Here is a 27,547-nt window from a genome sequence, read left to right as displayed (position 1 = left end):
GAGCTGTGATTTGAAGGCTAAGTCACAGTAGCAGGCCCCTGGATCTGGGGCGCGCAGCTCTTTGGGCTGGTGCAAGGTGGCATTGGCGCCTGCGCTCAGAATCGGGCATGTAGCTGATTTCTTGGTGCAGGAGGCTCCCCGGGGATTTTGCTGCCAGTTTGGCCTCAGTTTGACACAGAAGCTCAATCAGCAGATACCCTGGGCTACACCTGGCCAGATCTAACAGCGCAGAGTGGTAAGGGGGAGTGAATCCCATGGCACGCTCCCCAGTACAGCTGTGTTAAACCCTCTTGGGCTGAGCTCCAGGCTTGCGGAGCACCCATTACTGCTGTCTGGGAGCACATGGGGCGTGGGCAGGGATGGCCTGGGGCTGCCTCCCCAGCAGTGGTGGGCGGGGGGGAGCATGTTGCATCCTGAGAAGGGCTGCGGCAGAGTACACTCTGCTGCAAAAGGGGTCAGGGGGTTGTAAGTGGGGCGCAATCTTCTCCTGGGGATCTTGGCGCAGCATCCCCTGTCCCCGACACAGGCTGGTGCCGAAGGGTGCAATCTATCGCTGTACTGAGACAGCTGTGAGCAGCTATAAACTCTTCCCCGTTGGTACAAACACGTCTGGGAAGGGTCAGGGCTGCCTGTCCACGTCCCCCGTGGGACGTGGCCGCATCCTGTCTCTGCAGGGATCACAGCATGGACCTGATCTCAGAATCAATTGCACTTGGGCTGGTGCGGGAAAGGAAATGGGAATCCTCTGCCCTATACCTGAGCTGGGAACATGTCCCCTCCACCCATGAGTGAAGAAGGCCGTTAAAGCCATGTGCAGTTAGCGAATGATGACAGAGCCAGGCATGGGTGGCTGACGAACCCCTGCTAGGGCTTGTGGCTTTCATTGTCTCTCCTGGTGTTTCCCCAGGTCCTTTGGCACCCTCTAATGTGTACCTGACAAACCAGGGACGCCCTGACAGGCTGAGTGCATCCTGGGGAGCAGCCGCCGGGGAGCGAGACGGCTATACGCTGACCCTGTACCACGCGCGAGCGGGCGCGGTGGCAGCAAATGCATCTCTTGGGAAGGGCGCCCACAAGTTCACCTTCTCAGGCCTGGCTCCGGGACACAAGTATTTGCTGGAGGTGGCCTCCGTGGCTGGGCCCTACCGGACGTCCGCCAGGAACATCAGCGACTGGACGAGTGAGTGGTGGGAGTCCCAGCGCCTTTGCCTGGCGCGTGAGATATAACCCTGCCGAGCTTGATGGAGCTGTGCACACTTGGTGCTTGCAGTGCACCCAGGGGTGGCCTGGAAACTGCCGGACAGCAGCCAGAGCAGTGGGCTGGAGGGAGAGTAGCTAGTGCTGCTGGGTTAAAGCTTGTGGGCTGCAGGCTCCCGGGAAGAGGTGGGTTTGGGCTCTGATTTAGGAAGCTGAGGGGGAGCCGGTGGCTCCTGAGGACCCCAAAGTCCTGGCTAGGGAGCAGCCAGAGGAGAGCCTGCAGCCTGCGATTGCTCTCTTTGGCTAGGCATTCTGGGTTCCCAGCATCCTTTGCTCTCAGGGCCTTGCACCATCTGCAGCGAGTGCTTTTAATCGTAACAACGCCGCCCCAAAGCCATTGCTCCTCCCCAGCCAGGGACTGGCCGTTTCCGCCAGAGAGCCCTAGCACATGCCTGCAAGGTGTCATCGAGGCCAAGAACTTAGCGAGCCTCCAGGGCTTGAATTGCATCTTTGTTCCAGTCTTTCCAATCAGGGGCATCAAATCTTTGTCACATCAAAACAAAAAACGGCGTCGGCGTTAGCGGACAGCGGGTTCAGCTTTCAGGGCGTTCCCAGAGGTTTTTCCTGAAGCCAGGCCAGTCTATTCAGTGTATTAGGTGCCCGAGCCTAGATTTAAGCACCTTCAAAAGCCCCTAAGCGGACATGCACAAGCTCGGCAGGAGCCAGCATGCCAAAAATAGCAGCATGGCCATGGTGGCACAGGTGGTGGCTCTGGCTAGCTACCTGAGTATGTACCTAGGGGGCAGGGGGATTATGTCACAGCCACACTGCTATTAGCACACTAGCCTGAGCAGAGCTAGTGCGTGTACGTCTACCTGCATGGGAATTATACCTCCCAGCGTCTGGATAGATGGACTTTTTAACCTTTGGCTTCCAGCCATAGAACCACAGAAACGTCAGAAGGCATCAAGTCCAGCCCCCTGTACTGAGTCAGGGCCAGGTAAACCTAGGTCATCCCTCATACGTTTGACCCAGTCTGGTCTTAAAAACCTCCAGTGATGGGGATTCCACAGCCTCCCTTGGGAGCTTGTTCCAGAGTTTAACTCCCCTTAGACTGAGACAGTTTTCCCTAATATCTAACCTCAATCTCCCGGGCTGCAGATTAAGCCCCTGATTTCTTGTACTAAGCCCATTACGTCTTCCAAAGGCTGACGGGGGAGTATCGCCTTCTCAAAACATTTCAGCTTTCTTGGCTCGTGGACATTCACTGTCTTGGGAGGTGATGCTACTTGCAAATGTAGCTGGGGCTAATTGCTTATCCATGTTGCCTTTGTTCCAGCTCAGGATGGTGAGGGGAGCTGGGTGTTTCAGCCGAGATGAGCGTTTAAAGGATGACGCTTCCTGGTAGGAAAATAATCTCATAGGGAAAATCTGAAATAGTTAGGAAACTAATGAAAGAGACGAGTCCAGAAATGTCCCCGCAGGCAATCTAAGACTGTAATGTGGGAAGGACGTGAGAATACAGGGATTGTCTCTGGGGTGGGGTGGGGGTCGATGTGGCAAACCCAGGAAATGACTCTCTCTCCCTTGGATTGTTTTTATAACGTAGCCCCTCTGGTTCCAGCGAATCTCTCTGCGGTGACTGGGGAGAGCCGCAGGGTGCTGGCCGTGTCCTGGGGGCACGTCTCCAGCCAGCAGGATTACTGCCAGCTGTGGCTGCGGGATCCCGGGAACAACACACTACCACGGAGGCACACCCTGGCTGGGGGGCAAGTCCAGCACTTCTTCCAGGGGCTGGTCCCAGGCAGAAATTACTCGGTTTCCCTGAGCTGCGTGGCTGGGCCTTACTGGAGCAGCTCGGGCATCTTAGTGGTGCCAGTAGGTGGGTGTGGGCCTGCGCTGGGCGGGAGGCTGCCGGGGCTGGAACACGCAGCGGGTGTGTGTAGGGCAGGGAGGGGGGTGAGCCATGACTGGAGGGAGATGCCCCCACGGAGCCAGACAGTGGCCTGGCATCCTGTGAAATAAACTGGATTCCACAGAGAGTCTTCCTTAGCCTGAAGAGAAGGAGGACTTGTGGCACTTTAGAGACTAACAAATTTATTAGAGCATAAGCTTTTGTGAGTTACAGCTCACTTCATCCGATGCATCCGATGAAGTGAGCTGTAGCTCAGGAAAGCTTATGCTCAAATAAATTTGTTAGTCTCTAAGGTGCCACAAGTCCTCCTTTTTCTTTTTGCGAATACAGACTAACACGGCTGCTACTCTGAAACCTGTTCCTTAGCCTGGTCCTCCTATGACTTGTCTCTCCCCTGCAGGGCCTGGGCACAGCCATGCCGGCCCCTGGCCTCCCACAGGGCCCCCAGTCCCAGCCCAACCTCACCATCCCTCTTGCAAAGGCTCTGGCCAAGCCACTCCAGCCCTAGGCCACCAAGCCAGGGGTCCCAAGGCCCAGGTATCCAGCTTTGTGCCTTTGCACCGTGCAGGCATGGAACTGCTGTGAGGCACATGGCCTGGTTCGGGGACCCCATGTGGGGTCTGCCTAGCTCAGGGTGTCTCCTTTCTCAGCGCCTGACCCAGTGGAAGATCTGCGGTGCCAGCCTGACTCGAAGAGCTTTTCCCTGAACTGGACCTTCCCCGCTGGAGATGTGGAGGCCTGCGAGCTGGCAGCAGAGAGGCTGTCCGGGGGGCCACCCCAGGCTGAGGCTCGGGTGATCGCTCCTGGGAGCGAGGCCAGCCTGTGGGGTTTGGAGCCAGATTCTTCCTACCGAATCAGCCTGAGCGCAGTGGGCAGGAACGGGCTGAGGAGCCGGGCTGTGACTCTGGTCTGCAACACGTCAGCAGAGGGTAGGTCTCCGCCTGGCCTGTGCTCTCCCCACGGTCCCTAGGAAGAGCTGCCAGGTTGGGTTTGCTGGTTAGCTAGCAGGCCCTATTCCAGAGCTCAGAGCCCCTGAATGCGGAGAGGAAGCTGGGCTTGGGACTGGTTTGTAGCAAAACTGCTGCACCGGGGCTGTGGGGTGCAACCTGCTCAGGATCGAGCCAAGCTCCAGCCCTAACCCCCCTGGGCCGGCCGTGTTTCCATTTCAGTCCTGCCTCCGCCAGTACGAGCAGACGTCCCGCGGGTCGAGCCTGGCTCCAGAGTGCTCATCTCCCCCGACACGTTCAGCGAGGAGAACGGCCGGATCGAATACTATGCCGTCATCGTCACCAGCAATGAGTCGCGTGAGTGCCCGCCTCTTGCCCGCGCTGGCTCCGCTGAGAGCCGGGGCGCACAGTTCCTGGCCGAGGCGCGGGGGGCTGCTGCTGATATGCTTGTGTCTTTAACTCCAGTGTCGAGGCCCACCCAGGAAATCATGTCCAGCACCTGGTACGATCACTATTACGGTCAGGAGGACTCCTACGTGGCTGTGCTGTTCCCCAATCCTTTCCATGCGGACAAGAGGAGCACTCCTCAAACCTGGTCGGTGCCAGTGGGAACGGACGAGTGTGGCCAGTCCCGGGAGATTTGCAATGGGAAGCTGAAGGCAAACACTCAGTACAGGTGAGCACAGGAGGGGACCCCCTGCTCTGGCAGATGCTGGCAGACAAGGAGGGCTGGAAGGGGAAAGGGAGCATGGCTATTTGGTGAGAACAGGGCTGCAGCTCCCTTGCACCCCAAATACCTACGCCAGGGGGCCTCAGTGGGATCAAGGTGGCTGCACTGGGCGGTGGTCCGAGGAAAAGGCTGGGAAATGTATGAATGTCTGGAAACCTTCCCCACCCTCCCACATTTCAAAATTCCCTGTAGGAAAATCAGACTTTCCCAATGGGAAAATATCACAAACCAGCTCCCATGTTGCCTTCCTGGCACCCATCTCCCCTGCTGGCCCAGACAGGCACCATCCCATTGCTGGTTTCCATTTCCCCAGCACCACGTTCTTTCTGTATGGGGCTGGAAATCCAGTGGCAGAGTCAGGCCAATCCTGTTTCCTCTGAGCATCTGGGACTAACCTCTGCTCTTGGCTTTGCCATAGGTTCAGCATTGCTGCTTTCACCAAATACAACCTGGTGGATCCTTCTGTGTCCTTCACGGCATTTTCGGGTAAGGCAATTCCTCATGCTGCTTCAGCAGTGGTGTTACTAGTTATCCCCTCTAGCTGTCTCTGCTAGGAGAGTTCCTTAATTGCCACTAATGGCGGGGCAGAAAATCTCAGAAAGTGTAGATTACATTTAATAATAATACCTAGCGCTCGCTTGTCATCCGTGGATCTCAAAGCGCTTCACAGCCTTTACTGTATTGACCTTGTAAGGCAAAGCAGGGCAGAGCAATCAACCCCATTATACACATGGGAAACTGAGGCACAGCGCAGCTAAGGGATTTGCCCCAGGCTGCACAGGAAGTCAATGACAGGGCGAGGTCTTGAACCCAGGTCTGCCAAGTCTTCAGTTAGTGCCCTAATTGCTTGGTCCTTCTTCCCCTGTGATCCCAATGTCCGGTGATCCTGGCTGTGAAGCAGGGGTGGGTAACTCGCAGCGGGCGTGTCTGGGTCAGTTTGCGGAGCATGGCGGGATCTTTTGGAATGCACAGTACAAATGCAAAGAATCCCCATGGTCTTTGTCTTCAGCGGCTGGAGCTGGCGCACACCCCAGTCCTGTTACAGTGCCAGTTGTGGCTGGAATTGTTGCGGGCTTTCTCCTGACATTTGCAGCGATTTTCGGCTGGGTCTACTGGAAGCGGGTCCGAACGAAAAGGTAAAGGAGGCCCGTCTCCCTAGGGATGAGATCCAGGATGGGCCTGGGAAGTGGTAGGAAAAGCCGCTGAGAGCAAAGACAATGCGACTGGCTTTCACTGAACAAGGAGCTGACTGACAGCAGATGTGTATCGAAAAGGGTGGGCTAGGTCCAGCATAGCAAGTGTGAGCTGTTGGGTGTGATGTGAAATCCACACTGAAAAGTTCCCCGAGTCATCTGTGTAAGCGGGAGGGAGCCATGCCCTCTCACAGACCCTCCCCGCTGCTAAACAGGGCGCTTGGCCCCAGCAACGGTGCTGCCAGGATGGGTGACATCCCCTATGCTTTCCTTTCAGAACCAAGAAAAGTAACTTATCGCAAGAAATGTCCACATACAGCTTGAGGTGAGTGTGCTGCTCCTGGCAGGGACGGGTGGGTGTCGGTTGGTCTGTCTCCTTGCCTACCCACATGACAACTCTCCACGACGAGTCACAAAGGGAGCATGGCTGTAGGCTGCTCCTGCCAATCTGGTCCATCGGGTCTCTTTTTAAAGTGCCAGCAGTTGCCACGCCGCTCCTCTGCTAACCCTTCACTATCTAGGTCTTCATTATCTAGGTCCCTTCATTATTTAGCTGTGATGCCAAGCCCCAGCCGCCTCTGGGCAGATTCCCATGTTCCAAAGTTCTGTCACAGCCTTCATCACCCTGAAATGCATCCAGTGCTAAGTAACCAGTGCACCAACGCAGAGCAAAGGCCAGGCCCCTCCATGGGCTGGGGACGCTATGCTACTGCTTGGGCGAAAAGAGGAGAATTCCTGTTAGCTGAGAGTGCAAACGTCCTTACTGGCCTGCAGCCAAAGGCGCTGGGAGGAACCCCTGCCATCGCTCTGTAGATGTCCCAGTGCAAGACGGCACAGGGGACCGAGGTGTCATAGGTCATTAGGTTTGGGGTTCATAGATTCCAAGGCCAGATCATCTGGGCTGAGCTCCTGCATAACCCAGGCCATAGGACTCCCTCGAAATAATTCCTCTCCAGGGTGATGTGATAGTAAACCCCTGCACTGCTTGTCTCCCATCACCAAGAGCACAATTTTATCTCCTGCAGAAATGTCCATCGGCCGATCCCCATCCAGAGTTTCAAGCAGTATTACGAGGCGAAGATGGCAAATGCCAACCACGGCTTCTTCCAGGACTTTGAGGTGAGCATCGTGTGCAAGGAGAGCGTGCTCCTGGGGACGGCGACAGTGTAGATGTGCCGTCAGTGTCACATGGGGGTTGGGGAAATAACCGAGCGGTTTTGCATTCGCTGGGTACAATTGCCCATCGAATGGGGTGAGGAGGGGACGTAGCAGAAAAAGCAGCTACGTCTACACTGCCAGGGGGGGGTCTGATGGCAACGTGGCTTGGCATGCCCACCCCAGCTCCAGTCTAGCTAGCGCAGATAACAATAGTTGTGAAGTCCTGGTGGCCCGGTCTGGCAACTGGAGAACAAGCCTGCTGGGGACTGTGGGTGTGCACTCGGGTCACCAGCTTGTGCGGCCGTGTCTACACTGCCACTGTTACTGGTGCCACCTCCATTGCCCTCGAGTCTGGCGCACGAAGTCACAGGTGCTGGGGCGCTTTTACGGGAAGGTCTGACCATGGCTGCCCTCTGGAGTCCCAGGAGCTGGGGGATTTGATGCTGAACCTTCTTGAGTGGCCAGCTCTCCCCTGCCGCTCCTGGGCTGTACCCTGGGGAGTCTCCATCAGGCTGTTTGTGATCCATGTTGCTGTGAAAGCCAAATGTGGCCCCAGGAGACCAAACAAGCTCTGCCTCTCCAAATGCCATGGAGACCCATTGGTTGTGTGTGGCAAGCTGGGGCTGCGGAGGCTCTTGCTGGGTGGCCTCCTGGCTGGCCCTCTCCACCCCAGCTCATCTGTCCCAGAGAGGCATCACTGGGTTTATCCTTGTGCCCTGCAGGAGCTGAAGGAGGTAGGGAAGGAGCAGACTAAGGTGGAAGCGGAACTTCCAGCCAACATGTCCAAGAACAGATACCCCCACGTGCTGCCCTGTAAGTTCAGGGGCTCAGCCCCTATGTCTCCCTCCCTCCCCTTCTGCCCTTCCCTGGCACCTTCCATCCCAGGATCTTGGGGGGACACTAAACAAGCCCCCACCCTAGAGGCAGGGGGGTTATCATCTCCTTGCCACACCCAGGGACACCAAGGCACAGAAAGCTTCAGGAAACATTTCCAGAGTGTCCAATGTGGGAGGCAGCATGGCCTATTGGATAGAGCAGGGTCACGTCGTCTCCTGTGCCTCAGTTTCCCCATCTGTAAATTGGGGATAATGATGGCGAGTGGTGCTGGTGAAAAGGTGCTAAATAAAAGATAGGGATTATAATTTTGCTTGCCAGTTTGAGACACCCAGGCCCTGGTTTTCAGAAGTGTTGAGCCCCTGCAGATCCCTTTGGTTTGTTGGAGCTGTGGGTGCTCAGCCTCTCAGAATCAGGCCCGGTTACGGCCTCTCTGGTGGGGCACCCACAATCACTGATCACTGACAGCCTGCCCACAGTTATTCCTGAGGTGGCCTGGTGAGCCAGAGCAGGGCTGGGTCTCCCATCCCACCTCGGATCTCACTGATCCTTTAAACTTGAATGGCCCCCCTCCTTAGTCCCCTCCTCCTTCCAATGAACCCCAAGTTTTGGCCACAGCATAAGGACAACTCCCTGGTCTGTGCATCTGCCAGCAGGGGGTGCTGCGAGCAACAGGGGCCTGCTCCCTGACCCCTCCAGCCTCCCACCACTTGTGTTGTCCCTGTACTATTCCTGGAGGGGGTGGGGGGAGCTCAGGGCAGAATCCTGCCCTTTGAGGCATACTGCCCCATGGGAGGCTGAGAAGACTCCCAGGCCAGGGCCAGCTCCCATCTCACCCTGTGTGCATGTCATTAGCACTGACGCACACACCCTGGTGTGCCAGGGGAGAGGAGACAGAGGGTTGTTGTGACATTTCTCGGGGTGCCCAGGACTGTGAGTCCCCTTGTTTCCCCCTGCTTCCAGTATGAGGGAGTCTTGTTTGGGATTAACCGGGTGTAAGATCCCTGGCACCACCCAAGCCCTCTCCGCTGGGCTCTGCCAGCCCTGACTCCGCCTTGCAGGTTAACAATAGGTGCACCCCAGTCTCCGGGCCCCTTTGAAACGTTCCCCTGTACTGCTCAGCCTTTGTCCACTGAACACTCACAGAATCGTCAGGCCTGCTGTCCCCAAGGGAACAGCGCACACACCAGCTTGTCCGGTTCAAGGCAGGATCAGCAGCTTGCTCAGTATCACAGCACTGGTAATACACGTATCCTTGATTTCACTAGCAGTGTCTCTCAAAGACTCAAGATTCAAGGGATAGTGAGTAATGATAAGGGAAACAAAAGGTGACATATAAAACAAAATCATCACACCCTTTCTAGCAACTAAACTTAATTAACAGACTCACCTCCTGTCTGATGAAGTGTGTCTCACCCAAAGCCTTCTGCAAGCGTCTTCAATCCAGGCTGGTTGTGATCCCGTTTTCATGAATGTAAACATGCTGCCCGTTTATGTCCTAGGGGCAGGACGATGGGGTGTCCTCTTTGTTCCCCAAAAAGAGTCCAGCGAACCTTTGAAGTGTATCTCCAGATAAAGTTCTCTGTGTTTCTCTACCTGTTAGTTGCTTTTTGACATTTGAGCAATCCTTCATCTGCAGTCAACTTAGACAGGTGATGTGGGACCCATTGTGAATGAGACAATACTTCATTTACATTTCAACAGAGGGGCAGGAGACTAAACATCCCTTGTCTGACAGGACACCTGGTTCTTCACCTCTGCTGTGATACCGACCCTAAGAACATATGTGCAGTAGATGAACATAAGTCCTTCCCTAGTATCTGGGCATACATTTCACAGCAGTAACAATGACCAGTGTCACCCTGGCTTTCATTTAAATCTTCACGTGACCAGAAGGTCCATAGGAGAATCAGGACAGTCCAGTAGCCCTCTTGCTAGTGGGCATTTAGGGGTTCTTGGGTCATAGGTGCACAGACCTGGGAGAGGCTGGGTCAGGCCAGGAGCTCTTCCCGAGCTTGTTGGGCACGGCTGAGTGCACCGCCCCACGCTGGCTCCGTCGCTTCTACAGCTGAACATTATGTATGAGCCCACCTTCCCCGTGAGTCAGTGAGACGCAGCAACCCCTGGGGCGTCCCCTTTCAGGCCCAGGAACCAGAACAGCCCCATGGAGGTCCTCCTCCTCCTCCACGGGCATGATTTGCCTCTTGAAAGGTGTGATGGTCCCTCCCCAGCATCTCCGCAGCACTGACCATCTCACACCAGGCACGGAGCAGGCGTCGGAGGGTGCTGCCTGGACAGGAAAGAGGTGGGGCCAGCCCCAGGACCCTAGCCTGGGCCAGCCCTCCCACCTGCGTCGTTCTCCAAAATACAGTTGAGCTTTGAAGGATGGGCCAAGGGACCTGGGTGGGAAGGGCCTAACCCAACCCACAGGCCTGGCAGACCTTCCTGGGTGGGGCAAGGGGTGTAGGCCAAAGGGCCCTGGGATTGGCTCCTGCCTGCCACACAGGTTCTGACCGCCTTGTGCCCAGCTGGAAACGGGGAGGACCTGAGAAGGAAGCAGAGCTGCCCTGAGCCGGGCTCCCCGGAGGACTGGGGTCTGGCTCGGCGAGGTACAGCGCAGGGTGTGATCGCTGCTTTGGTTTCTTGCAGACGACCACTCAAGAGTCAGGCTGAGCCAGCTGAGGGAGGAGCCCCACTCCGACTACATCAACGCTAACTACATCCCCGTGAGTGCCTGCTTGCCTCCCCCACCACAGCCCCCGAGAAATCCCCACACATGAGGGAGGCATAGCTGGCACATGCAGGAGGCTCGGTCACAGGAGGGGCTCGGTCCCATTAACATCTGTGGCTGGCAGGCAGGTGGCATTGGAGCTGGCACCAGCAGAAGGTGTTGGAGATGGGGGACTGGCGCAGCCGGGCTGGCTGTGGCCTGGGGTCTGTGAAGTGTGTGTTTGTGTGTGTGCCCCGGCTTGTGTGCATGGGGGAGTGGTCACAGCTGCTGCTCTGCCGATTGAGGACACTCTCACTCTCAGCCTCTCTGGATTCTCTGCCTGATCTGTCTGTCTCCTCTTTCTCCTCCTAATCTGTACAGCTGCACTTGACTGATGCTGGACCTGGTCCCCCAGCCCCCGTCCAGGGGACTTCCCCAGGTAACGGACAGGGGGCACCCAGCATGCCTGGGAGTGTGTGTGCACATGTATGTGTGTTGCATGAGTGTGTCAAAGGCAGTAAACAGGAATGGCCAGACTGGATCAGAGGCAGGGTCCATCTAGTCGTCTCTGCTCTCCAGCAGCGGCCGGCAGTAGCTGCTTTAGAGGCAGGCGCAAGGACCCCATGAGTCTGGGGTCAGATGCTTCTCCTCGCAGGGTCGCACTGTGGGGGCTTGAGGGGGGTCCAATCTCTCTCATGCCAGAAAGAGGGAAACACACTCTTCCAGGGCATCCTATAATAGCCCCCAGCTGCCACCTGCTGCTCAGGGAGTGTGCCCATCCTGGCAGCAATGCTGAGGTCAATGGGCACCTGGCCCTCTCCTGGAGGGACCCAGCACGTCATCTACTCATCCCCAAATCCAGGGTCTCACAGCCTCTGGCCCGCGCCAACTCTGACTCTCTGGTCTCTGCCTCAGGGCTACACCTCCCCACAGGAGTTCATTGTCACCCAGGGGCCGCTGAAGAAAACCATTGAGGATTTCTGGAGGCTGGTCTGGGAGCAGAGCATCTGCAACATCATCATGCTGACAGTGGGCATGGAGAACGGACGGGTAGGGCTGGTGCTGGGCGCGCACTGCTGATGCGAGGAGGGGCCTGACCCACAGCCAGATGCAAATGCTGCTCCATTCGTGTGGCCATGGTGGGCCCAGCAACGTAATAGCGGGAGGCCTGTAGGACAGGGTGAAGGGGCAGTGGCAGTGCTGGATGTGTGGGCACTCGGCCAGGCGACGTCTGTCTCCACTAGGTATTTCTAGAGTGCCCATTACTCTAATATCTAGGTGCAGACAATAACTTAGCTGTGAGATGAGCACTGTGCATGGGCACTAATGAACCCACACAGCCCCTCGGCATGGAGGACACTGGCCCTAGCCCCATCCTACCAAAGAGGAAACTGAGGCACAGAGAGGGGATGTGAGCTGCCCAAAGACGCGCAGTGGGGAGCAGACGCCAAACCACTAGCCCATGCTGCATTTGTCTCCATGCCCAGATTCTGCTCCCCCTGCAGAAGACGAGATGTGGCCCAAAGCCCCAGCTTGGAGTTGGAGCATGTTCATCCAGGCCCATCTCTCTAGTGGCTGCAGCTGTCTTCTGTGGGCACCAGTCTCTCTCCCTGTGCTGGTTTCCCTGTCCCCACGCCCTGCCTTCCTTCCAGGTGCTGTGTGATCACTACTGGCCTTCAGAGTTGTCGCCGGTCTCCTATGGACACATCGGTGTGGACCTGCTCTCCCAGAGCAGCGCTGACGAGTGGACCATGCGCACGTTCAAGCTCTGGCACGTGAGTGAGCGGCCGAGAGGAGCCTGGCGCAGGCCCCCGCTGAGGGCACTGCATGGAGGCGTCTCACTGGGGGAGGTGTCCTGGAAGCGTTCTGCCCTTTTGCCTCTGGCCAACTGAGTTCCAACGAGGCCACAAGTGAAACGGGTTGGTCTGCACCGGGACTCATCTTGAGGATTGTCAATAACCCACAGCTACCAGGGCGGGCAGCACACGGCTTCCCGGGCATTCCATCCTCCTCCCATTCACCGTCCCCCTGCCCTGCTTCCCCATTCCCATCAGGGGGTGCTGTGCATCGCCCAGGGTTGTTTGTTTCCAGATGCTAAATCGCCTCAAAGGCAGCACTATGCTAAGTGCGTGCTCTGATGAGCCAGCTCCACGCCCCCACCAGCTGGTATCCAGGCTGCCTCCCACGAGGCTTCCCCAGGACTGGCCTTGCTGCAGGGCAGCGTGTTGGCAGAGCCACATGGTGCAGCCTCCCCAGGCTATTGCATGCTGTGGAGATGGCCGCAGGACAGGGCCCTGAATAGAACAGAGCAGGGGCCTGGCTCTGGCCAGTAGTGTCAGTCATCTGATCTCTCAGACGTGAGTGTCTCGTCCATGCCAGGTTTGACTGCTCAGTGCTGACGTACCCGATGCCCAGGGCTGGCCGGGGAGTGCCTGGGGATCCCGGAGACCCAGGGCTGGCTGTAGGTCTCTGATGCGCAGAGATGCAGCCCCCGCATCAATCTCTCCAAGTTCTGGTAGCTGATTCCGGCCCCTGGAGATAACTCAGGGAGCTGTAGTGGACAGACCTGGGCTCCAGAAATGGCTGGGAACATTCCCCGGGAATAGCCCCGCAGAGACTCGGGTTTGCCGCACACTAATGCCAAGTCACCGTCTGTGACAGGAGGACCTACGGGAGGAGAGACGTGTGACCCACCTGCACTACACGGCGTGGCCCGACCACGGCATTCCTGAGTCCACAGCTTCCCTGATGGCCTTCCTGGACCTGGCACGAGGGCACATGCAGACGGCCAAGGATTCTGGGCCAACGCTGGTGCACTGCAGGTGAGGCCCTGCCTGCCTTAGCTCTGCCAGGTGGGGGCTGCTGGAGAAGGGGTGTCTTTCCGTGAGATGGGAGATGACCTGGGAAATTGGGCCCCTCCTTGTATGTGGGGAGCTGGAGCCCTGGGGCGGTGAGAGCCCTGGGGATGGTCTGGTCTGGAGAGGCAGCTCCCAGCTGACAGTGAGTGAGGGACACTGCAACTGCCCTATCTCTGCGAGTGCTGGAGACTATGGAGATGATTCCCCACCTTCCAGTACAGCTCTGGGGCCATCTCCCCAGCCCCACAACCCTCCCAGTGCCTGCCTGCTGGGGGGCAGCGGAACCTGAGGACTGGAGGAAGATCTGCCCATGTTAACCCCTTCCTGTCTGTGCTGTTGCAGTGCAGGGGTGGGCCGCAGCGGCACCTTCATCGCCTTGGACAGGCTGCTACAGCAGCTGAAGCAGGAGAAGGTGGTGGACGTGTTCAATACCATTTACACCATGCGGATGAGCCGCTACCAGATGATTCAGACGCTGGTGAGGCCCTGGGCCCTCTTCTTTCCACCCTGCCACCAAATCAGCAGGGCTGGGAGGGAGCCCAGAGCTCGGCTAGCCCTCCTGCCCCTTTGCACAGCAGCCAGCTCCTGATATCCCTCAGCTGTTCCCCCGTCGGCCACAGGACAGTGCTGCCTCGGCCCCTGCCCCAGTGTGGCTCTGAGCTCAGCCCCGTATGGACTCGTGTCCTGAGCAGGGCTCAGATGTGCCCGTTAGAGCTGCCCTCCCCTGCCGTCTCCCCGCAGCTGCGTGCCCGGCCAGACCTCCAGCAAGAACACACGGTTCTTTGGAGCCCGGAATTCAGTGGGAGCAGGCTCAGAGCACCAGTCTGGGGAAGCATCGTAGCCAACAGCACCCAGGGATGGGATGAGCTGGGGGGGCCCGGATGGTAGCTGGCGGGGCAGGGGGGTGTAATCAAAATCAGATTGTCCTGAGCCTATCCCAGAACAACTCGGCAGGCCCCAGGTGTGAGCAGCTCCACGCTGCCCCGTGCACATCCAGGGGAGTGACAAGCTGCACAGGGCGCCCGTGAGTTGCAGCCCGGAGGTTGGCTCACCCCAGCCACTGGACCCTTGCAGCACCCCCGGACATGCAGCCACAGCAGGAGCCAGGGACGAGCTGCCAGGGGCTAATCAGGCCTGCGGGAGCCTCCTTAGAAAGGCTGGCTGTGGGCGCTGGATAACCTGGAGGGGATCCCCCAGAGCACGGTGAAAATGCCGCCAGGAGCAGCGTGCATGTTCCTGCTGCTTGACTCCATGCTGGGCCCTTGTTGGGAATTCTTTGACCCGAACCATCTCACTGGCACATGGGATGCTCCCAGAGCCGGGCACAAAGCTTAGTGCTTCCCCCCGGCCAGGATGGGGCGGGGGGGCCAGTATTACTGGCCCCACTGGACAAAGAGGGAGACTGACTCACCCAGCGGCAGGGCTGGCCGGGGCTCCTGACTCGCTGCACAAGGCCATGCTCTGCCCAGTAGGCAGTGCTGCCCTTCGCCCCAGCGCGGCCCCACTCTGTGCAGTGCCGCGGTTCGGGTGGGCTTGCTCTGTGCTGACCCCCTGCCCTTGCCTTCCAGGGCCAGTATGTGTTTCTGCACAGCTGCATTCTGGAGAAGATCACGGAGGAGCTGCTCTTGGGCCAGTCCGGGACGGAGATGTAAGGCACCGAGCCCGTCTCAAACGTGGGGGCGCTCGGGTTCAGCGCCTCAGACTCCAATCCCGACCCAGGCTGGGCTTCGGCTCCCGGCAATAGGGACTCGGAAATCCCAGCAAGAGGGCCTGCTCCCTGCACCAAGGCAGGGCCAAAGTCTGGCCTCAGTCCTTTCCCTCTGCTGCGGGGAGCCCCACACCCGGCTCTGCAGCCGCGCGCTCCCTAGCACCATTCCTGCGCTGATACTGCAGGGGCCTAACGCTGCCTGGGCAGCCTCCATGGAGCTCACCCCCCCAAGGCAGTGGGTCTCCCACCCTCAGCAGAGATGTACCCTGCAGGCCAGCGGGGCTCATGGCAGCTGGCCAGCCTTGGGATGCCCTTTCCAGCTGGCCGGTGGCTGGCTGCACCCATGGAACTAGCAGGGTCAGGCCAGGAAGGAGGTTCACCCTGTCGACCGAGTGGCCTGGTTCTTCGTGAGATGTGGGTGCACAGGGGTTTATTAACCCCCCATCTCCACCCCTTGTTTTCCCAGCTCCTGCCCGATCCCTCTCAAAAGCTTCCTGCCATACCATGCCCAGAAATCGGCCAAGTCCAACGCAGGCTTCCTGCGGGAGTATGAGGTAGGATCACCCGGAGCAGCACCCTGCTGGGGATCACAGACGCCAGCTCCCCCAGGCGCGCACACACACGAGCTGGGGGGGGTGACGGGAGCGTTAATGGCTGGGCTAGACACACACAAGCACGCCCCCACCCCCACGAGCAGCCCCTGCTCAGTCAGGCTCCCGCCAGATCTGACTGTTGTGGAGATGGCTGGCGCTGGGGGCACCCATTGCCATGGCAACACTGCCAGGCCTGGGACACCCCGCCAGCTGGAGGATGGCCGGTGCTGCTTCCCTCCTGATCCCCCTGCAGAGCAGACACGGCCAGGACACTAGCCCTCCCTGAGACTCCCCAGGGGCGGATCCACACAGGGAAACAGAGGCGGGGGGCAGGCAGAGGTGCGACACTCCACGGGCATCCCCCATGGCTGCTGCACCAAATCTCCCAGCCAAGCAAACCTAGCGGGCAGTGTGGCAGCAGCCCCAATGGGGACACTGAGGCACGGGGCTGACTCCCTGAGCTGGGGTGTGGATGAAAGCTCACCCTGGGAGCTCTGCCCTGTGGACTGGGTTCACCCCCTGCTGTCTTCCGGGGCAGGGCATCCCACAGGAGCCATCCACCCAGTCCCAGCACGCTCCCTTTGCCCTGGCTGGGCATAGCCAGGAAAGGGCCTGATCTCTCCCACTCCCTCCCTCTGGTTCCCTGTGGCAGATCCTCCTAGAGGTTGCAAAGGACAAAGCCAGCTCTGCAGCACCATCTTCAGGCATCCAGGAGAGCCGCCCTGTCTCCAGCATCCTCCCATGTAAGTGTCACTGATGCACCTCTATCCCCAGGGCTGGCACCAGCTGTGTGCGTGGGGTGGCGTGGGGGTGGGGAGTAGCACCAGGGCTGGACTTGCAGCCTCAGGATCAGGGGAGCTTGTCGAAACGGGGCCCTCTCTATCATCTCCAGGCTTATCTCCTCCCCCCCAGCCTTGTGGCAGAGAGTTCCCAAGGCAAGACCTGGCCACAGATGAAGTGTGCATGGAAGCGAATGGACGGGGGCTGGAATGGGGTTATGTGCAGGCAGAGGGCATGCGCCCCGGGCTGAGAGTAACGGGAGAGGGACTGAGAGAGAGACCCAGTGCAGGAGTGACAGGCCTTATGTAGCTATGGCCCAGGCTGGCAAGGAATTTGGACCGGAGCCAGAAGGCTGGTCTCCTTGCGTGAGGCTGGGTGTGCGGAGCTGGGCCAGGAGGAACTGCCCCCCCCCACCCCAGCCCCTCATGCCTGGCCTGTCTGGCAGATGATCGCTCAAGAGTGAAATTTTCGCCGCTGGAACAAGGCCCTTTCTCGGATCTCAGCCAGGCCTGGCTCCTCCCGGTGAGTTGCCCCACCCTGATCCCCTGGGAAGTGAACTCACTCACCTCCCCGCCTGGCCCCCTGGCCCTCTACCCCACCTGATCCCCTGGGGAGCAGAACTCACCCCTTCTGAGGGTCCCTACCCCTGGGGCAGGCGAGTAAGACTCTGGTTCTTCACACAGGGCTGCAATTCAGCCAGGGACTATCTGGCCGTGCAAGGGCCTGACAAGGTGACCATGGAGGAATTCTGGCGCTTGGTGTGGGACCATGGCGTCCACACCATTGTCACCCTGCTGCCTTGCCAGGAGAAGGGCCAGGTAAGGCGCAGGTGCTGCACGGTTAGCAAGAGAGCTGGGGGGTCTCTTTAGATGAGGTGATGGCTACAGCTGGTTGAAAAATGGAGGGTTTTTTTTCTACAGACAACCTCAATTTTTTTGGCAGAAATTTGAATACTGAAAAATTTTGGCCAAACCCTGAAATATTTCAATTTGGAAATGTGGCCGCCACGGTGCGTCTTGGGAACTGTAGTTTGTCTGCCTCATGTCTCTATTTTCCTTCATAGACCAAGCTCCCTGGTCTACATCTCTCATGATGCACCACAATATCCCCTATTGGAGAGGGGAGGCAGTGCATCATGGGAGATGTAGTCTGATCAGGGAGCCTTGCCCATGCATAACAATAGAGCCATGAGGCAACTGAACTACAGTCCCATCGGGCACCATGGCAGCATTTCAAAGTGGAAAGAGTTTGGGTTTCAGGTGTCAACAAACCAGCGGAGGTGCCCACAGGGGCAGGCATGCCCAGAGAAAAGCTGGTCAAGAATCCATTTTTCCATTGAAAAACAGTTTTGACAGAAAATTTGCCACCACCTTCGTTACCGCCATGCAGTTGGAGGAGGAGAGTGCTCACGCGGGAGCCTGGCACTGCTCCTCCCACTGGCCTGCTGAGTCTGGCATCATGGGCATCTCGTTGTTCTGCTCTCTGCCAGTGGGGAAGAGCCATGCTGACCACCGGGGTAAATGGGCTAGAGACATCTCAGGTGTGGCTTGTGATACTGCCCTGGTAGGTGCCAAGTGGGGGCAGGGGGAGGGGCTCCTTGAACCTCCCTCCCCCAGGCTGTGCTGCATTTTCTGCGTGGTCTCCATGGGACTGCACTGTCACACACGCAGGTTTGTCTCACCAGCCTCTGCCACCATTTCCCGAAGCTGTGAGCCAGACTTGGAAACTCCATGGGTGGAGCAGGCTGTGGTCCAGGTTAGGACCCTGCTCCCCTGACATACATGGGTGATGCCTGGCTCCATGGCACCACAGGGGCCATGGGCACTATTGTGGGGGCAGCCTGCTCCCTCCCCCCACCACCCCTTTGTAACATTTGAGGTAGAAAACAAAATGAGTCCCAACTCTGGAAGTAGTAAATGGTCCACGTGGCCTCCTTGGGAGGTAGACCCCAGCTAGTTAGTAGGGCAGCAGTCAGACGGAGACCTCTGGTTTTACAGGGGACAGCAGTCCAGGATGGATCTCTCTCCACTGATCTGTGCTCCTGAAGAAGGGGCACCCCCTCCAAGGCCTCAGCTGTCTCTCCTCCCTCTGGGCTCCCAAAGGCAACTTCCCAGAAGGCCAAAGAACATGCGGAATTTGCATAAAACCCAGTGGGTCACAGCCACCCTTCACTCCTCATGCTGGTGGTGTAGCCCCTGAGACTACATCCCCCAGCATGCAATGCAGCCCGATGGCTTGGCTATGGTGGAGCATGGCACGCTGGGATCTGTAGTCTCGTTGGGCTGCCGCACTGTATTAAAGTGAAGGTGGCTGCAATCAGCAACGATGTTTCCAACGTACCGGTGGGCTGTCGGCTTCCGGGAGGATGGCCACCCACATGGCCCTTTGCTGTGCAGTGTCATCCTGATGCTGTCTGTGCCCTTGGCCCAGCACCTGTGAGCAATGCCGAGTGGGGTCTGATCCGAAATGGGGCCACCGGGAGCTTGATGCACCTGTTGCTTTTGTGCGCAGGTCCTGAGTGAGGCGTGCTGGCCCCTGGAGGGTAGCCCAGTCTACACAGAGATGTTGACCATCCAGCGGGGCCCGGAGAAGCATGTCTCGGGATGGAGGTGCATTCAGCTCAAACTGAAACATGTACGTGCTTCCGAGGCAGGGGAGCTGGTTTTGCAAGCCCCGGGAGCTCCCGCCACTCCCTGCGGATGTACCTCAGCCCTGCCCTACAGGCACCACCTGCAGACGTTTCCGGCTTTGGTGGCTCATTGCTTTTTTGGACTCTCCCAAGAGCCAGTGCGGGGGTGGTCTGGGAGACGCGGGCTCCTGGGACCTTGACTGGGAACTGCTAACTCGTCACACAGATGCCACCGGATGCAGTGTGAGGGGCGGAGCTGACCTAGGGAGAACAGCTCTGCTTTTACGCCCCTATCCCTCTGCTACCACTGCAGCACCCCACCGCTGGGGAGATGGCTGGGCCCTGTCCCAGCAGGCACTGCTGACCCAGCATAGACGGACTGGGTGACAGGGCACCACAGGACCCAATGCATCACTGTGGAAGGGCACCTAACAGGCCAGAGGCTAGGAAGCAGGGCTCTCCCTACTCCCCTGGTGTCCAGGCCTGCCTGTGCTGATCGCAGCACCCTCCCATCCTGTCGTCCACGCATGCCCCCTTCCTCCATAACCACAGCAGCTCTCTCTGCCCTGCCAGGAGAAGAAAGTGAAGGAGAGGCAGATGCAGCAATTCCTGTACCCTCTGTGGGGGTGCCAGCAGCAGCCAGATGCCCAGCCCCTGGTGGAGTTTCTCGCCGCAGTTAGACGGTGCATGCCACACAGGAAGCGAGCCGGCCCACTGCTCTTGCACTGCAGGTATGCACGTGACTCCCTCTTCCATGTCCTTGTGAGTCCCCCGGGGCCAGAACCCCGGGGATGAACATCCCCGCGGGAGAGCCAACTGCAGGGCTGGGCCAGTCATGGGGCAGCTTGGGGCTGACCAAATGACCTGGCAGTTCTCCCCTGCTGGTCTCCAGGAAGACGTAAGGACCAGAGGTCCCTCCAGGATCAGACTGAGGCTCAGATGCTGACAGTCAGTCTATGCGGCCCTGTCGGGGGAGCCAGCGTGGGGATGCGAGATGCCAGGGGCTGGCCAGAGAACCTGGTTCAGGGCGCAGTCTCAGATAGCCATCCATGAGCGCCCAGATGCACTGGTTGCCTCAGTGCTCATTCAGAGGCCAGGCCAGCTTCCCAGCCCTGCCCGGGCATGGTCTCTGTGAATGCCCCTCTCTCCTGAGGGTCTGTGCCCTGCCCTGCCCTGCTGGGAGACGGGCTCCACGATCATCCAGGCCTTGTCCATCTCCTACATCTGTGCCTGTGCCGTGGGTTGCGTAGCATGTGGCAGAAGGGTTGATGGCTCTCCCCCATCGGCTGCCCCTTTCAGTAATGGCATTGACCAGATGGGGATGCTGATCGCCCTGGACTGCCTGCTGCACCAGATGAAAGCAGAGCGGAGTGTGGACATCTACGGAGTCACCCTCAGGCTGATGAGAAGCTGTTGCCTCATGACCCCCACACCGGTAGGTGGTGAGGAGAAAGGGTGTCGGGGCCAGGTGTACCCTGGGGAAGCAATGGCCAGGTGCAGAACAGAGGCCCGGAGCCGGGTGCAATGGGGGGAGTTTCTCAGAGAAGACCCATGGACCCCTGAGTTCTCTGTCAGCCTCCTCTCTCCTCGGGCAGCTTCTCCCCACCCAGCCTCAGCCCCGACTGAGCTCACCAAGACGGGTATCCTGCTCCAAGCCCAACACATGGCGTGGGTCTTAGCTCAGGCTCTGTGCCCCTCTCCATGCCCTGCCAGGGGACGTTCGGGGGGGGAGCAGCTCACGGTGGGGGGGTCGTTCCATCTGCCCCAAACCCAGCCGGGAGATCAGGGGAAGGACTCTCGGGCCCAGATCCTCAATGGCATTTAGGCCCCTAACTCCCACTGATTTCAACAGGAGTTAGGTGCCTAAAAACTCAGAGGATCGGCAGTAAATGCCTTTGATGTTAAGGGTAAAGTCAGCAGCTTCCACTCAGCCCAGACCCAGGAAACAACCAGGTGGGGCTGAAAATCAAATCCTCAGAGTCCTAGCCTCACTCCCGTCCGTCCCTGACATCCAGGGCTTGGACCCTAGTTTGTTCCCATGGGGGCAAATCCCCGGCCGCCTCCCCCACAGGATCTGGGCACTGAAAACCACAGGCCCTGGTACACTGGGGTATTGGACATCTCCTGGGTTATCCTGTGCCACTTTCTCTAATAGACAGGTTCTTACGCTCATTACTGAGGGTCTGGCTGCCCTGCAGCTGGGAGCGGGCGTCCCAGCCCAAGTGGACAGACATGCGCTAACACGGGTGGTGGTTCGGGCTTGCGTCTGTCTAGCCGCGCTGGGATGCTCGCTCCCAGCTGCAGTGTAGACATACCCTGAGTGTCCATCTGAGCCTTCCCGACCTGTGCCCTGCAGGGCACCAACGGGAGACACCCAGCTCGCCCGAAGGGCAGGGTGAGGAGCCCAGAGGGCCATCAGAGGCACCTCTGCCCGCATTCCAGTGGCAGATTGGGTTGAGGCGGCATTGGGAGCAGCGCAGACGCATCGCACCACTAGATGGGAGTGTGACACCAGCCTCAGGTGCCAATCCTAGGATTTCATCCTGCGCAGGCTGGAATCTGTTGGCTTGGGCTTGGCCGAGCTCTGGTTCCACAGACGTGCTTTTGGACAGGGGTTTGAAGTTAATTCGTTTATTTCTCAGAAGCCTTTAGGGACAAGTTCCCCCACATTCCCAATCCCACTGATAATAAAAATCCTTCTATGACATCCCAGCTGCCAAGCACCCTGCAAACAGCCAGTCAGTTAACGAATTAATCCGAGCCCCATGGGCCCTGGGAGCTGGAGGAGAGCTGTCACACGGGGTTCTCTTATGTACACCCCTGCCCCTCCCAGCCGCTGCTCAGGCAGGCAAGGGAAGGGCCAGTAGGACCCGAGCCCTCCAGACCACGCATTTGGGCAGAAGCACAGGGCTCGCCTGTGGCTGTGGATCTAGGCCAGGCTGCTCTTATTTTACATGGGTCCCTGGATGAAACAGTGACATTAGTGCAGGGCCGGCTCTAGGTTTTTTGCCGCCCCAAGCTCCAAGAGCGCAACTGCCCAAACAAAAAAAAAAAAGGGGGGGGCAAAATGTCTCCCCTGGAATTGTGCCCCAAGCACATGCTTGCTTTGCTGGTGCCTAGAGCTGGTCCTGCTTTGGTGCCACCATGGCCGAGCTGCCGTCGCACTCCTTGGTGGTCAGTTCTCCCGGAGGCCAGTAACCAACAGGGAAGCCTGAGTGATTACCAACCTTTTAGTCAGTTTCCCTGGAATGACAATTCCTGCTACACATCCCCACTCCAGATCCCGGGAAGGGTCTCTCCATGTCTGAATCACTTGTGTTTACTCCCCCAGGCGCGTCATTAGACCGGAACCCAGATCCATTCGCTGTTCTGCAGTGTAACTGTAATTGCTCTCTGGCCTGACTTTTTCGTACAGACTCCTCCCAAGAAGAGTATCCAAACACCAGCAGGGCCAGTGTGGTGCAGTTAATGGTGCTGGGTTCTAAAATTCCCTGTATTCCAGTAATTCAGGCATTGAAATTAGCATCTTTGAAAAAGGGAACAAAGAAGACGCAGGGAATTATAGACCAGTTAGCCTAACTCTGGTTCCTGGAAAGATACTGGAACAAATGATTAAATGATCAGTTTGTAAGCACCTACAGGATAATAGAGTTATAAGGAAAAGCCAGCGTGGATTTGTCAAGAACAAATCATGACAAACCAACCTAATTTCCTTCTTTGATGGGATTACTGACCTAGTGAATGAGGAGAAGCAGTAGATGTGAGATCTTGATTTTACTAAGGTTTCTGACGCAGTCCCCCATGACAGTCTCATAAGCAAACTAGAGAAATGTGGTGTAAGATGGGTGCGAACTGATTGAAAGACTGTGCTCAAAGAGTGGTTATCAATGGTTCTCTGTCTAGCTGGAAAGGGGTATCTAGTGGGGTCCGTCCTGAGTCCGGTACTATTCAATATTGTCATTAATAACTTGGATAATGGAGTGGAGAGTCTGTTTATAAAATTTGCAGATGACACCCAGCTGGGAGGGCTTGCAAGCACTTTGGAGGACAGGATTAGAATTCAAAATGACTGTGACAAATTAGAGAATTGGTCTGAAATCAACAAGATGAAAGTCAATTAAGACAAGTGCAAAGTGCTACACTTAGGAAGGAAAAATCAAACTCACAAACTACAAAAGGTGCAATAACTGGCTAGATGGTTCTGCTGAAAAGGGTCTAGGGTTAGAGGAAACTGAATCACAAACTGCATCACAAACTGAATATGAGCCAACAGTGTGATGAAGTTGCAAAAAATACACCATTCTGGGGTGTATTGACAGGAAGGTCGTACCGGAGACATGGGAGGTAATTATCCCGCTCTGCTCAGCATTGGTGGGGCCCCAGCTGGAATACTGTGTCCAATTCTGGGCACCACACTTGAGGGAAGATGTGGACAAAGTGGAGAGAGTCCAGGGGAGAGCAATACAAATGCTAAAAAGTTTAGAAACCCTGGCCTGCGAGGAAAAGTTAAAAAACTGGGCGTATTTAGTCTTGACAAAGAAGACTGAAGGGGGACCTGACTTGTTCTCTGTGTCCACTGAAGGTAGGATAAGAAGTAATAGGGTTCGTCTGCAGCCAGGTATTCGACAAAAACTGTCTAACTCGAAGGGTAGTTAAGCTCTGGACCGGGCTCCCAAGGTTATCAGACCTGGTTATATGAAATGGGGTGACTGCAGAACCCCAGTGTCATGACCGTCAGTGGGCTCCCTGGGCAACTGCAGTGACTCCTGATGGGGTGAGGCAGGGTCAAGCCCCCCCCCCGCCCCAGCCTAGAATTACGCTCTGAACACCTCTCTGTGGCTCCTGCCTCCCTTCAGGATCAGTACGTGTTCTTGTACACGTGCATCCAGGACATCCTCACCCAGCGGCAGCCCTAGGAAGATCACAGAGAGCCCGGCGCTGGGGGCAAGCTGAGGAGAGCACATTGCAGGGCTGTTTGCACAAACCCGACTGCAGCTCCCTCCGCAGAGAAGGGGACTGTCCTGGGCCAGAGGCATCAGTCAGCTCCCCACCCCTGGAGGCCAGCACAGATGAGGCGCTAAGGCTGGGTTAGCCTGCATCAGCGGTTCAGAATCTCGGACTCTCCTGGTCTCCTTCTTCCAGGATGTGGTGGGAGAGCCTATTGCACATGCACCGTCTGCACCAGCCTCCCGCGGGGAGTGCCCTTCTGCCGCCCACAGTGCTGCAGCCCACTCAGCCTGCAAGTACCCAGTGCAGGGCACGGGAACGTGTCCAGGATTCAAAGCATTAAGCGGCACTGCCTCCCTACTGCCCGGGGTTCCTGGGACTCTGGAAGGGCCATGAATCCAGTCACTGTAGCACTTGCTCTGGGATCCTGCCAGCCTCCATACTGCCCTCCATCCCCCGCTGAGTACAAGACAGAATACATGGGGCGCCCTTCCTGCCGTGCCTGGCTCAAAGCCGGCGTGTCCTACAGAACAGGCTGCTGGGTGATGCTTATTTCCGTCTGGCAGGAGGGGTGGGAGGGCCCAGGCGCTACACACCGCTTCTCAGAGCGTCGAGCGGACTCTCCGGATATGCTAGTGCCTTTTGAAGACTCTGTGACCCAGGGCAGTGGACCAAGGGGAACAGCGGGGTCTCTCAATAAATGGATCACCAAGCAATGGATATGAATAATAAAGAAATAATAATGGATATGAATAATAAAGAAAACAGCCCTAGAAGCCAGTGTCCTCTAACGAACGGTCGGTTTTACCGCGTGCCCTGGCCTGGCCTGCGACCTTCCAGCCAGCTGGACTGGAGCACGCCATCTCCAAAGAGCAGCCATGCACACCCGCCCGGACTACGCCGTTTGGCTGGCTTCCAAGCACTGCCCCTTCGTGCCGGCTGTCCTTGCGCAGCCAGAGCCCGGCAGCTCGGCTCCGAGAACTGAGTCCCAACCGCTAGAGCTGCAGACCTCTGCAGACCCTTGGGACAACCCTTCCCATGGGACTCTCGCCTCTCCTAGCTGGGAGAACAGGGGCTGGACTCCCCCTGAGAGTGTCATGTCACCCACGCATTTATGCAGAGCCTGTGAGCAGGGGCCACGGCATTACAGCAAAACCAGGAATCGCAATTAAATGAGAAGACCCTTGCTGGCCAGTCACCCTCCATATAACCCTGTCTCTAAAGCCTGCTGCATGATCCTAGTTTGTGGGGGAAAAACATTGTCCACTAATTCGGCCTCAGTGCACTGCTACCCTCTATCGGGGGAGCATGTGTATCAGTTACGTCCTCTAGTGTTCGCGCCAGAGGAGCTGTCTCTTCATCCCCCTGGGATGTGGGACTCTGTGACCCAGGGCTGGGGACCAAGGGGTACAGTGGGGTCTCTCAATAAATGGATCACCACACAATGGGTATAAACAATAAAGAAAACAGCCCTAGAAACCAGCAACATACACCCCTGCAATGGGACCTTAACTCTGGCTCCTGGAGCTGGCAATACCCCCACGGGGTGCCAGTATCGGTGGGAGGGTGCCATAAGAAATAGACAGGAAGAATGATGGAGGGATTTGTCTTGTTTCCAGTCGCAGCATTGAGCTGCACACACTCAGCTGCGTTTGCTGTGTCTGGGGCTGGCACAACTGGGCAACCTGACCTGAGCATAAATGAAGTTTTTGGACAATAAATTCGCCTGATTTTTTTTTTTTTTTAAATCTTCAGCACGTCCTTATCCCGCAGCCAAGCTGCCCCCTCCACAGCCTCTGCTCCTTGGCAATGACAAAGCCAGCCGCTGGCTGAGTATTAGCCCCATCACTGCCCCATGTCTTCTCCTTGTGTCCTGTCTCCACCAAGTCATTAATAACTTGGATAATGGAGTGGAGAGTCTGTTTATAAAATTTGCAGATGACACCCAGCTGGGAGGGCTTGCAAGCACTTTGGAGGACAGGATTAGAATTCAAAATGACTGTGACAAATTAGAGAATTGGTCTGAAATCAACAAGATGAAAGTCAATTAAGACAAGTGCAAAGTGCTACACTTAGGAAGGAAAAATCAAACTCACAAACTACAAAAGGTGCAATAACTGGCTAGATGGTTCTGCTGAAAAGGGTCTAGGGTTAGAGGAAACTGAATCACAAACTGCATCACAAACTGAATATGAGCCAACAGTGTGATGAAGTTGCAAAAAATACACCATTCTGGGGTGTATTGACAGGAAGGTCGTACCGGAGACATGGGAGGTAATTATCCCGCTCTGCTCAGCATTGGTGGGGCCCCAGCTGGAATACTGTGTCCAATTCTGGGCACCACACTTGAGGGAAGATGTGGACAAAGTGGAGAGAGTCCAGGGGAGAGCAATACAAATGCTAAAAAGTTTAGAAACCCTGGCCTGCGAGGAAAAGTTAAAAAACTGGGCGTATTTAGTCTTGACAAAGAAGACTGAAGGGGGACCTGACTTGTTCTCTGTGTCCACTGAAGGTAGGATAAGAAGTAATAGGGTTCGTCTGCAGCCAGGTATTCGACAAAAACTGTCTAACTCGAAGGGTAGTTAAGCTCTGGACCGGGCTCCCAAGGTTATCAGACCTGGTTATATGAAATGGGGTGACTGCAGAACCCCAGTGTCATGACCGTCAGTGGGCTCCCTGGGCAACTGCAGTGACTCCTGATGGGGTGAGGCAGGGTCAAGCCCCCCCCCCGCCCCAGCCTAGAATTACGCTCTGAACACCTCTCTGTGGCTCCTGCCTCCCTTCAGGATCAGTACGTGTTCTTGTACACGTGCATCCAGGACATCCTCACCCAGCGGCAGCCCTAGGAAGATCACAGAGAGCCCGGCGCTGGGGGCAAGCTGAGGAGAGCACATTGCAGGGCTGTTTGCACAAACCCGACTGCAGCTCCCTCCGCAGAGAAGGGGACTGTCCTGGGCCAGAGGCATCAGTCAGCTCCCCACCCCTGGAGGCCAGCACAGATGAGGCGCTAAGGCTGGGTTAGCCTGCATCAGCGGTTCAGAATCTCGGACTCTCCTGGTCTCCTTCTTCCAGGATGTGGTGGGAGAGCCTATTGCACATGCACCGTCTGCACCAGCCTCCCGCGGGGAGTGCCCTTCTGCCGCCCACAGTGCTGCAGCCCACTCAGCCTGCAAGTACCCAGTGCAGGGCACGGGAACGTGTCCAGGATTCAAAGCATTAAGCGGCACTGCCTCCCTACTGCCCGGGGTTCCTGGGACTCTGGAAGGGCCATGAATCCAGTCACTGTAGCACTTGCTCTGGGATCCTGCCAGCCTCCATACTGCCCTCCATCCCCCGCTGAGTACAAGA

General features: G+C 57.3%; 1 protein-coding gene across 3 annotated transcripts in view; it reads left to right on the top strand.

Moving 5' to 3' along the window:
• The window catches only part of LOC119846479 (receptor-type tyrosine-protein phosphatase V-like), a 68,219-nt gene extending 42,284 nt beyond the window's left edge, over positions 1-25,935 (top strand). Inside the window, exons 17-40 of one of the 3 annotated variants that reach the window (XM_038380207.2) lie at positions 908-1,180; positions 2,822-3,079; positions 3,763-4,041; positions 4,282-4,416; positions 4,525-4,735; positions 5,208-5,275; positions 5,799-5,925; positions 6,260-6,307; positions 7,008-7,101; positions 7,863-7,953; positions 10,624-10,700; positions 11,600-11,734; positions 12,337-12,459; positions 13,346-13,506; positions 13,885-14,020; positions 15,111-15,190; positions 15,717-15,804; positions 16,496-16,586; positions 17,069-17,145; positions 17,307-17,441; positions 19,135-19,257; positions 19,826-19,983; positions 20,552-20,687; positions 24,109-25,935. In XM_038380207.2, coding sequence (XP_038236135.2) covers positions 908-1,180; positions 2,822-3,079; positions 3,763-4,041; positions 4,282-4,416; positions 4,525-4,735; positions 5,208-5,275; positions 5,799-5,925; positions 6,260-6,307; positions 7,008-7,101; positions 7,863-7,953; positions 10,624-10,700; positions 11,600-11,734; positions 12,337-12,459; positions 13,346-13,506; positions 13,885-14,020; positions 15,111-15,190; positions 15,717-15,804; positions 16,496-16,586; positions 17,069-17,145; positions 17,307-17,441; positions 19,135-19,257; positions 19,826-19,983; positions 20,552-20,687; positions 24,109-24,168 — 3,164 coding nt within the window. In that variant the 3' untranslated portion in view covers positions 24,169-25,935. Of the gene's footprint in view, positions 1-907; positions 1,181-2,806; positions 3,080-3,762; positions 4,042-4,281; positions 4,417-4,524; positions 4,736-5,207; positions 5,276-5,798; positions 5,926-6,259; positions 6,308-7,007; positions 7,102-7,862; positions 7,954-10,623; positions 10,701-11,599; positions 11,735-12,336; positions 12,460-13,345; positions 13,507-13,884; positions 14,021-15,110; positions 15,191-15,716; positions 15,805-16,495; positions 16,587-17,068; positions 17,146-17,306; positions 17,442-19,134; positions 19,258-19,825; positions 19,984-20,551; positions 20,688-24,108 lie in introns of those variants that run through there. The other 2 variants (XM_038380206.2, XR_006276484.1) reach the window with 2 other exon arrangements.
• Positions 25,936-27,547: the final 1,612 nt, after the last annotated feature.

The sequence above is a fragment of the Dermochelys coriacea genome, chromosome 21, assembly GCF_009764565.3.
Source record: "Dermochelys coriacea isolate rDerCor1 chromosome 21, rDerCor1.pri.v4, whole genome shotgun sequence".
Lineage (NCBI taxonomy): Eukaryota > Metazoa > Chordata > Testudines > Dermochelyidae > Dermochelys > Dermochelys coriacea.
Note: the sequence above shows the minus strand (reverse complement) of the source record. Positions and strands in the feature narration are given on the sequence as shown.